Source organism: Stigmatopora nigra, chromosome 2 (genome assembly GCF_051989575.1).
Source record: "Stigmatopora nigra isolate UIUO_SnigA chromosome 2, RoL_Snig_1.1, whole genome shotgun sequence".
NCBI lineage: Eukaryota > Metazoa > Chordata > Actinopteri > Syngnathiformes > Syngnathidae > Stigmatopora > Stigmatopora nigra.
The window spans coordinates 13,858,686-13,869,318 of record NC_135509.1 but is presented as its reverse complement, the minus strand read 5'-3'; the positions used below and the strand labels follow the sequence as shown (position 1 = coordinate 13,869,318).

The 10,633-nt window shown below is 38.3% G+C and overlaps 1 protein-coding gene across 2 annotated transcripts; it reads right to left on the bottom strand.

The window, feature by feature from the left end:
- Positions 1-3,369: 3,369 nt before the first annotated feature.
- On the bottom strand, positions 3,370-9,883 carry LOC144182096 (solute carrier family 23 member 1-like). 2 transcript variants are annotated; one of them, XM_077710233.1, is made up of 13 exons: positions 9,703-9,860; positions 9,379-9,461; positions 8,630-8,770; positions 7,487-7,644; positions 6,556-6,715; positions 6,188-6,369; positions 5,695-5,815; positions 5,082-5,238; positions 4,748-5,001; positions 4,502-4,666; positions 4,227-4,335; positions 4,064-4,159; positions 3,370-3,933 (listed from the first exon to the last, which is right to left on the bottom strand). In XM_077710233.1, the coding sequence occupies exons 2-13, from the start codon at positions 9,448-9,450 to the stop codon at positions 3,671-3,673; spliced, it is 1,878 nt and encodes a 625-aa protein (XP_077566359.1). In that variant the 5' UTR covers positions 9,451-9,461; positions 9,703-9,860; the 3' UTR covers positions 3,370-3,670. The 2 variants fall into 2 exon arrangements, with proteins under 2 accessions (XP_077566359.1, XP_077566360.1); XM_077710234.1 differs by lacking the exon at positions 9,379-9,461 and having other exon boundaries at positions 9,703-9,883.
- Between the last annotated feature and the right edge of the window lie 750 nt (positions 9,884-10,633).

Genomic DNA, 10,633 nt, shown 5'->3' with positions numbered 1-10,633 from the left:
GTGTACACACATATATATATATATATATATATTTATATTCGCAGAACATGAAGCTTCCAATCCTCCAACTTGAGAGCTTTATTTCAGTTGTGCTGATGTTGTGGAAATACATTCACTTTTTTCACACAAAAACGCAAGCTTGAAATATGTGGATACATCGCACACTACCGCGGAGAAGTATTCCAGATGTTGACCGTGTGCATCATGGGGAAAAGCTCTCGTGACTCTTCACCATCTCAAAGGTTTAATGCTTTTCCACTGTCACACTTTCTGTTGGTTTTGGATGCACAATGAGGGTGGTGTAGAGCAGTAGGTGGCATTAGCCGCATGATAAACACAATTTATCAACTTCATCATCAGCAGGGCTTGAAAACTCCAATATGAAATCTCATTTTTCATGATAATTGTTGGATTTTTTTTATTTATTTCTGTCTGATAGATGATAATTGGACAATATTATTGTGATGGACCCAATCCATTTTGGTTGGCAGTGAAGCAATGAGTTTCAGCGCCCAATCCGTTTTAATTTTGAGGGTTGGCTTTGCAGTTAAAATGGATTGGATGTCGTTCAGCATAAATAGCAGTGAACATGAAGTAAGGGAGTGAAATTGAAACCACAATAATAAACACATTATATTGATACACTTATGGATGTGTCAGTGTAAAGTGAGCATTATTATCTTGGGATGGCAATCAATTTGAACACATCTATTGAATTTCATGTAGCAAATGGGAATTGATCCAGTTTAAATCATGAACAATCATGAAGAAAAATAAGAAAAATGTTCAATGGATCATTTATACGGTTACAGGAATTCTTGCTTGACATTGGCATTCAGTCTTTGATGCTATTACTCATTTACCCGGATATTCAAGTTCAAAATAACTTGAAATTTCTTCATTGATATCTAATATTTTGTGTTTTTTTGTGTTTATGAAATTATAAAATGCACTCATATTGTTATTAAAACAAATTGGGCATTGCTGTCATGTCAGAAATACTTTGGTTAACACTGCTAATCCTTTGCCGGGTGCTTTCCTGACTTTGACTTCTGGTTTCTGATTGGCCATGACTGCAGACTGTCTCGTTTGCTATAATCAAGTGTTGCTTTCTCTTAAAATAGATGTGCATTTTGTAATTGTTTTCATGTGCTCCAGTTGCAATCTTTTTTGGGGGAAAAAAGCATCCTTGCACATCTGGTCTGAGTGAGAAGGCGGGAACGCCACTTACATGCCGGAGCCACGAATCTGGTGGTGTGCCACTTAAGATAGCCATTTTCAGGAAGAGCTAAATACCTGCTCGCAAAAACACAACCAAACACTGGTTTTAGTGCAGACCAAATTTGAGGTCAGCCCACAGAATGGAGGCATCGTCAATCCAGACGGTCTTCCAATGTCTTTTTGTAAACTACTACATCGCGTGTGAGAGGGGAATGATCCTTCTGTACAAATTCTATTCTCACAACAGTGCTTTCACACATGATTGTGTCTTTGTCCAAACCTTGAAATCATCTACTAATTGTATGCTTTTATGTTTTGGATTTTTTTAGAAATTATATTCAAAGCAAGAACCTGTCTGCTCTTAAAAGAACAGTTTTGAAAATGTATTTTAAAATGGTTTAAGTATTCAGTTGTTGGGTGGTGCTTCTGTTTGAGGTTGAGTCCTTGGAGGGTAGTTTTTTTTCTCCTCAAACCACTGTGACTTCATTGCTGCCTCCTCTGAGGGCTCTTAATGTATTTGGAGTGTGGTCCATTGGCAGCACAGTGAAAAGTGGTAACTTTGTGTCACAGTTTTGAGGTTTGGGTTCCCATCTCAGCTCGGCCCATTTGTGGCTTTTAAAGCTTCTTCCTTTAGTGGTTCCTGCCATGTCCAAAATATGTGTTAGGCAATCAGACATACTTAATTCAATGCAAATGCGTTCTCCATGAATGTGAATGTGCTCAACTGGTAAACAGTCCAGAGCTTGTGTGGCGTAAAAAATAAAATAAATTAAAAAGGGACATAAAATGGAACCATATTACTTGTTACTCTTTCTGTGTTTGTTGTCATTGGAGACCCACTTTAAAGATGTGTAATTTCCGCAATGACATTGCCATAAATTATCAGTACTGGAGGGTCACCTCATCACACGGTGCGTAAAACAGCACTTTCGATGCGCGTCAGTGGAATATTTCAGTCCAATTTCCTAATGTGGCATGACATATTCAGTACATCGCCATCTTGACTCAAGCGCCACTGCCAATTGCACATCTGTGAAAATGATCAATTCATTTGTATTTCACAGATGATTTAAAAGGACATTGAGCCCAAATTGGCAGAATGTCTGAGGTCAAAGATCACATTAGCATCCTTTTTTTTTCTACATTAGAACAAAAAGTGAACTTGCAATGACTTTGACCTCACATAGTGTACACACTGTTATGTCATTCGTAATATGTAAGGATATTTGCATAGAAACATGAATGTATAATTTAGTGGCCACCATTACTTTCCAAGCTATAAACATTCAATAATCATGCCATTTGACTTTCCTTTTGCACACTCTTAATTTTTACTTTCCTTTTGGACGCAGCCATAATTCATCTTTTGGTAACCTCTTTTCAGGACACCGAATTACAGTGCCCCAAATCTATAACAGACAAAACCCTGGCCAACGTGAATGGATTCTTGAAACCGCTATTTTTTTATCGTTTGTCTTTTTAATGGGGCCCAAACTTTAACCCCATCAAACACGTTTGTGATCAATATACTGTTCAAACGACATCAGGCGGTCTTCAATGAATAGAAAGAAATCTTGGTATCCAATTATAATTGGCACCAGAGCAGGGATGGACAATCTGGTCCTTGCGGGCCAGTGTGGGTAACACAGACAGTTTAACCAATGAGATTTCTGCAGAAAACAAGAAGCACCTGACTGCAATCCACTGATTGCACGTGTAAGACACCAGATTGGTGAAAAGGTGCCCTCTTTATGGGTTGGAATGAAAACCTGCACCGTCTATTGCCCTTCGTGGAATAGTTTGCCAACCCCAGCACTAGAGTGTGGTTACGTTGCGCTCTCTAGCGGCCAGCTAACAAGTTACAACCAAATATTTTCTGATCTCGGCCCTATGAGCAGCTGCAAGCAGTAAACACCCTGAATTGGTTTCCAGGCAATCGCAGGACACAGTGAGACAAATAAGCCTTCATGCTCACACTAATTTCTCTTGGGACAATTTGGAATGTTCGACCAGCCTACCATGCATGTTTTTGGGGAAATGGGAGGAAATGGAGTACCTTAAGAAAACCCACACAGGAAGGAACAGTGAAGCAGACGTGATAATCATCACTCTTCCACCGTACCGCCTATTTAAGTTTCAAATGGTAAATAAAACATTATACACAGCTTTTATTTACAGGTACATCGCAAATAAATCATCAAATACAAAAATGTTGGTAAATAAATGCTACTAATGTAATCTGATAAATCTGTGTTTGGACAAGATTAAATATGTATATATTAATACAATCCCACATATGGATAAGCAATTGAATGTAACTTCAATCTAAGAATTCTCTTAAGCAAAACAGCATATATTTTTCACAGTTCAAATTTAAGTGACTCTCATTACACAGTGCACAAGTAGAAATAAAAATCCCATAAATGGGATGTCGACCTGAGTTCATAATTTAAAGTGCGACCCCAACTATAATCTGTGAAGGTTCTGGATGCCCGGGCACTTTCGTTGGAGTGACATTGTCTTCACCACGTCCTTTGAGGTTTTTGGGCATAGCAGGGGGGCAGAATGGAAGGTACCGGCTCCATGACAAAGAAGCCAAGTAAGAATTGAGGCCAAAGGGAAGATTGTAGACTTCCGCACTCTCCAGTGTATTAATTGCATTATCCTCGTGAGCTTTGTTCCAGGCCAGGATGCCTCGTTCCTGTTTTGTGCCTGTTACACATTTATGACATCAATTGTGCACGGAATAACAAGTAAAACCTTTTACTCAATCATTTGATTCAATAGCATCTCTTAGTCTGAAACCATGCAGAGAAATCTTCAAAATGTGAAAGAAAATCACCTGGAATTGTGTTGTCTAGCAAGAAACCGAAGAATCCACCCACAAACATGCTAGTTGTGAGAAGAACCTGCAGCACTTGGTCGACCGCATCAACACCTGTACAGCACAGTCATACAACATACGTGACTTGTAGCCATGTGTACTTGAGTTAAGAACCTTCTACCTGTAGAAATAGCTGTAGGATTCTTTACTATCCAGTTAGGTATGACCAGACCCGAAAACATGGCAAAGCCAAAAACGAAGATGTTGCGAGATGAGTTCAGATCAGAATACTAAAAAAAAAAAGAACAAAAGGGGAAAAAACTTTTAAAGATTGTGATCAAATGATTAAACCCTAATCACTATAAAGTCAAGAGTTATCAAAATACTTGTTAAAAAGTTTTTTGTTGCCCTTTTGCAGAATGATATTAAAAAAGGGCGGTGATGCGGAGAGCTTACTTGAAGATTTGAAATTCCTGCTGCGGCTATGACCCCAAACATAACCATGAACATCCCTCCTATGACTGGCGACGGGATGGTAGCAAAGATGGCTCCTACTTTCCCAAACACACCCATGATGACCATGAAGATCCCCCCGGCAACAATCACCATACGACTGCCAACCTGTACAGTATAAAGAGGAGGAATGCATGCTATGAACATTTCTTCCATGCCACTAATTTTATTCCATTTTACAGGTCCCACCTTTGTGATGCCAAGGGCCCCCACATTCTCACTGTATGATGTGGTACCATTTCCTGTCCCCCAGGCTCCAGCCAGCAAACAGCCTAACCCCTCGATGCCAATCCCCCGATTGATTGCGTGTTTCGGTGGAGGCGGGGCTCCCGACAGCCTGGCACATGCATGGTAATCTCCAACAGACTCAATCATGGATGAAATTACACCAGCAAAAATGCCAAGTACGCCTGCCACACTAACAGTAGGCAGCCCCCATTGACCTGTTGAAAAGAGGTCGGGGTTCACAGCCTGCAAATTTCATCTTTTAATTAAGGTATGGAACCCTGTATTAATTTCTTACCAGGATATGGGAATGTGATCCAAGGAGCTTGACTCACGACGTCTCCCTTTAGATCAGTACGAGCCAAGTAGCCATATTGGTTTGGTTCAGACGGAAGGACACTAAAGGTTGTTAGAAGATAACACAGCAACCATGACAAGGAGATTCCCAGCAGAACCTGACGAGACAATCAAATGTGTGTGAAAAGCTTCGAACAAGTACAGTAATGTGAGGTTTTCTTATTTCAGTGATTGACAATGTATCTTAAATAGCACTGTTGTCCAAACCGTGAGCCAACCTGCCCCGGTTTTAATGGCCAGCACCAAATTATGAAAATATAATGGAACACAGTCTGCACAAGAAGCTTAAATCAAGCCAAGATTCTGTTGGCCTTCACTGTTTTAAGATTAGATGGAGCTGGTTACTTACTTGTTTGTTTCAGTAGTGTAAATATATAAATGAAAAGGGGCAAATGATTTAGACATCCTCTACCTTCAATGGCGTCCAATTGGTGAACAACAACCAAGGTGTAATACTATACTTAATAATGATGTCATTGCAGAATTAGCAAATTTATAGTACAGCTAGTTGAACAACAGAAATAAGATGACAAAATAGAAAATAAATCACATACAGGTAGAATCTGGAAGATGTACACAGGACTGAACTTGAGTTTTTTATCCTTGCTGTACGTTGGGAATGGCACAGGAATGTGACGAAGATACTGGGAGAAAATGATGATGAGCACAGTGGTTCTGCAGAAACAAAAGACACAATTCATGACATGAATGGATACATAGTTGATCAGCAGTTTGCAATATTTACTGTATAAATACTGCTACCAAAGCAAGTTTTGGTCCTTGGACCTTTAATAGGATTTCCTGCCATGCTTCTAGAGCGATTAAGGGTTTACAACTCACTTCCATTGACAGCTGAAGTATGTAAAAAGATTTAGCCCTTGTACAAGCAGGGTGTTTTGACACAAATGCATTAAAGTGTAAACTCATTTCAATAACAACCCCAGCTATTCTTTTTCAAGGCAAACAATGATATTGAATTAAATATAGAACTCAAAGCCCGAGATTATCAGAAATCCAAAAGTGACTTTTTTTTATCAAATCACTTACAAAGTGGAAATTCCCCAATGGTTCCCTGCACTGTCGCCAGCAGAGTCAAAAAGAGAAAGTCCAATAAGAGAGATGGTGGGAGCAATGGTAAGTGGCCCAATGAAACGCATGAAGATCCCAATGAGACCAGAGAAACCGATAAACACCTGCAAAAGTGAGCCCACCATTATGGAGCCTTGGACCTAAAGAGACAAAAATGGGAATAGTATCAGGAATTTTCATTCTTTTGGTTCATTCTTAAAATACTGGCCAATTGAACATTGAGAATTTCAAAACCTTCTTATAATAAACAAATAGCAGTTTAATTGTGCCAAAATTGTCATCACTTTGTGACGGATTTGGTTGATTTGTAGCCATAGTTGAATTACCGCTCTCATTCGAGTCTGCCAGACTTCTATGAATTCACTAGAAGACGTGTTGACCAGGGTAGCATTCTTTGTCCAAGCAGGACAAGTCCACTCTGGCATGGATAACATCGCCATGGATGGTGCCAGCAATGTGAACGTCCCACCTTGGAGAATTGGAAGTCTGCAAGCCAGGAGAGAAAATTGATCACAATAAACCATGTGATTCATGTCAAAATCGTTTTTGTTAACACTATTTTCTTGTTACACAAAATTGAATTATAATCACAAGATCCTCTCGCTTAACTACATTTATCAACCTTTAGAAGAAATGAACTCAAAACTATTAGGAAAAGACCAGAAAGGCCGTATGTCCCCACGACTTTGCGAGAAAACAAATAAACATGCGTCAACCTGACTTAGTGGAATGGGGGTTTAGTGAAAACAAAATTCCATTGGTACCAAATTGGAAATTCTTTCCCTAATCCTGCTCTGACACCATAATTCAAGAGTAGAATGTGACATGTATTGATTCACAATTACAAAACTTGGACTTTATATCTCTCCAAGAATCAAAAACAAATGCTTGCATCATATTAATCAAGCGAAAAATTACATTGCAAAACAAAACATGTAATTATTTCATCACTGGTAGACATTCAATCCATTTGAAGTGGCACTATCCCATTTTAATATGCAGTTAAATTACAGTATATTCTGATTGGCTGCTATTTTTCTCTGAGCCAAACAGAACACATCTACTGGGTCAAGATAATTTAGGCTCCTTGAACAATCGCTTGTTTAAATAGGTCGTCTTAGATTGTGTATTTACATTGGGATTAGTATTTGTAATAGGTTAAGACAGTAAACCCCATGAAGGGAAACTGGTTCACTTCATCTGCACCAAAATGTTCTCAAAGTTCATACATAGCAAAACCATGTCAGACCTACTTACCTAATACCAAAAGTGACTTGCAGCAGAGTGCAGATACCAGACACAAAAAAGATGGTGCTGATGAGTTGACTCTGCGACAGGCCGTCATGTTGGAGGCACAGGCCTTGTGAAAGGATCAATGGGATCGCAATTATACCTCCGAATGCTGTCAAGCAGTGCTGAGCAAACGAGATGTACAGTGGACTAAGTTGGACACTTGAAATATGATGTAATCTAAAAGCATGTTATTGATATTTTGACAATGTGATAGCAGCTGAGTAGAAATAAAAATTGCTCATATTTTTTGCAGATTTCTTCATGGGAATGTTTGTCGAATGCACAACACAGGCGCATCTCGACTGTGACTGAAGCAAATTCTGGCATTTGGTTCACATACAACAAACCAAAGAGACGATATCAAGTGACATGACAACTCATGTGACAAAATCTGTTCATTGTCATGCCATTTTTTTCATGTTGAAGGAGCTATATTGCAGTCATTTAACACAACACACTTTTGTCCTTTGGGTAGGCAGGTAAGAAACGGAGACTCAAGCTGCGGCAAAAAAAAACATCCAGTGGCAAGTGACGAGTCCTTTGTGTCATTTCAATTAGAAAAGAGAGTAACACAATGCTCATGTAAACGTACGGAAAGTGTATTCTACAACCTACAGTAAGCCTATTGCATACCAATAAAATACATTACTACATGCTACAGTCTTCAAATATAAGGGTTTCTAAAAAAGACCTTGCGTAAATTGGTTCATAAGCAAATGTACTACAAATAGAAGTTTTTGTATTTTTTATTTATTTAATTTTTCCTGTACTGTAATGTAAACCAGCCTTAGTTTAAGTCGCTTATAGATTATCAAGATCTGGCAACTTGGATGCAACATTTGTAGTAACACAGAATCAATACAATAACAACTCTCATTGACTGAAATTTGACTTTAAAATTGGGGCGGGAAAAAACAGGCTTTACCATTGAGAACTATTCAAGAATTTTTAAATGTCTAAGAGTTATTACTTATTATTTTAATTTTATGAATGCATTTCTTACACATGGCTCCTTTAAGATAGGATTATTAACAAATAGATAGCATAGGGATATGAATAGGAAATAACTTCCCAATGTGGAACAAAAGATTGTATTTGTTGACATACCTGTATACCAAGAAGGATACATAAGTACCAAGGTGGTACATCTGTCACGCAGTAAACCAATTTGCTGCACTCTTCTTCCATTGGAGTATTAACGTCTTCTTTTTGTTTTGTTTCAGGGAGTTCACAGAACCGTCCTTCAAGCTTGGATATCGACAAAAACATAATGAACATCTGGAATGCCGTATTCATACGTACGTATGTAGTATTTAACAAATGTATTTCTATTGTTATACTTAAGTTCAAATTCAATCAACAATCAATTATAATGAGGAGTTTACCCATCACCTTAACCTGTAAATTTCTGATTTTGAAAAACATTTTACACATAAAACTTCCAGCACATAGCAGTAATGCACTGTTTTAGATATAAGATGAGCCCAGGGTGTGAATCTGCTAGGTGAGCCAGGGAAAAAAAATGATATTTTTTTTGTACAAACCAAGTCACGCTTTACTGCTACTAAGAAGAAAAAAAAGGAGAAGGAACGTTTTTAAATTCCTTCCTGGTTATTTGCTAGAGTAGATTAATCATAGAACATAATTGAGTTTTAAAATACCTACCAAATGTCTCTCACATGTCTGTAATGAACAGTTTGATTCGCTCAACTATGGCAAAATTTCTTATTGTAATTTCATATGCAAACATGTATCATAGATATTTTTGGGTAAATTTATTACCTCTATTCTAAAAACATGCAGATCAGGTTAGTTAAAAGACCAATTGGTAGTGTATGCTTTAATTGTCTATGTACCCTGTGATTGGTTGGTGACCAGTCGAGGGTGTAACTGAAGTCAGCTGGGTTCTGCTCAACAGTGACCTTCATGAGGACAAACGCTGTAGAAAACGAATGGACGGATTTCCAAAAGCACTTTTGTTACTGATTTGAAGTCTAAACATGTTCAGGCTCAACTTTTTAAAGACTACATTTTCCATTTGGACCTTATAACCAGGTATTTATCTTCTTTTGTTTGAACTTTTACTTAAAGAAACATTGTACTACATTTGGACAATAGATTATTAGTATTGTATTATCTGAAAAAGTATAGTTAAAGACCCATGTAATAAAAGTACTCACTGCAAAGGCATAGTTGTCGAGACCATTGCTCTGCCTTTCTGGAGCCATTTTTACTTCATGTGGATGTCAGGAACAAAAAGAACCCCTGCATAAATGAAGAACCCATGAGATGGAGATAAATGGAGTGTAGCCGGTAGAAGCGAAGATCTAACTGCGAGACAGGGAGGTGGGAGTGGGCAGCATAAGAAGGAGGTATCAAAGTCCAAACATGGGACTTGTGGATTGAAATGAGTCGCACCCACGGCTCATGTGAAGCCAATTACAAGAGTAACAGCAGCTGACCCTTTTACTAGTGTCCACTGGAGCCAGAAGACATCTTCAGTTTCTTCGCCTTATTTTATTCGAGGACAATTTTGAACAAATTGAAATTGCATAACAGTGAGTCAAATCTAACAAATTATTGCTTCCTTCTGAAGAATACAGATGAAATAGGTCAGAATATCCATTCACCAAGTTTGTATCTGTTTCACAATATAAATTGAGTTACTAAATCATGAAACAAATTATACTCAGAAGTCAAGTTTCCACTCTTCTCGTTAGTATTTAGATTTAGCGTGACAACTGCATTCAGCTCAAATGTCATTGTTGTTATTTTGGCTTGTTCCATCAGAGCAAAGCACAGTAAGTCGCCATAACCTTAAAAACATTATTTGGACAATGTCGTCGGGCCGGATGTGGCCCGCGGGCCGTAGTCTGCCCATGTCTGGCCAATGGGAAAGGTAGTCTACCCTGACAATACTTTCTTTTAAACAACCAGATGTAGGAAGTTTGATTTTGTTTAACAGTTCGTAACTTGGATATTTCTTGTATCTTGAAACAAAAATGTTCTCAGTTTTTTGTTACCTGAATAATTCCACCCCATTACAATAACAATTAACCTTAAATTACGGTTTGGGTGTGCTGCTTATGCTCTATATACGTATCTATAACC

Excerpts from the sequence above, each read along its gene's own strand:
- LOC144182096 (XM_077710233.1), bottom strand. The coding sequence starts at position 9,450 with ATGAAGGTCACTGTTGAGCAGAACCCAGCTGACTTCAGTTACACCCTC. Across the intron at positions 4,160-4,226 it reads TCCTACAGCTATTTCTACAG|GTGTTGATGCGGTCGACCAA; the intron begins GTAGAAGGTTCT and ends TGTGCTGTACAG. Across the intron at positions 3,934-4,063 it reads GCTAGACAACACAATTCCAG|GCACAAAACAGGAACGAGGC; the intron begins GTGATTTTCTTT and ends AATGTGTAACAG.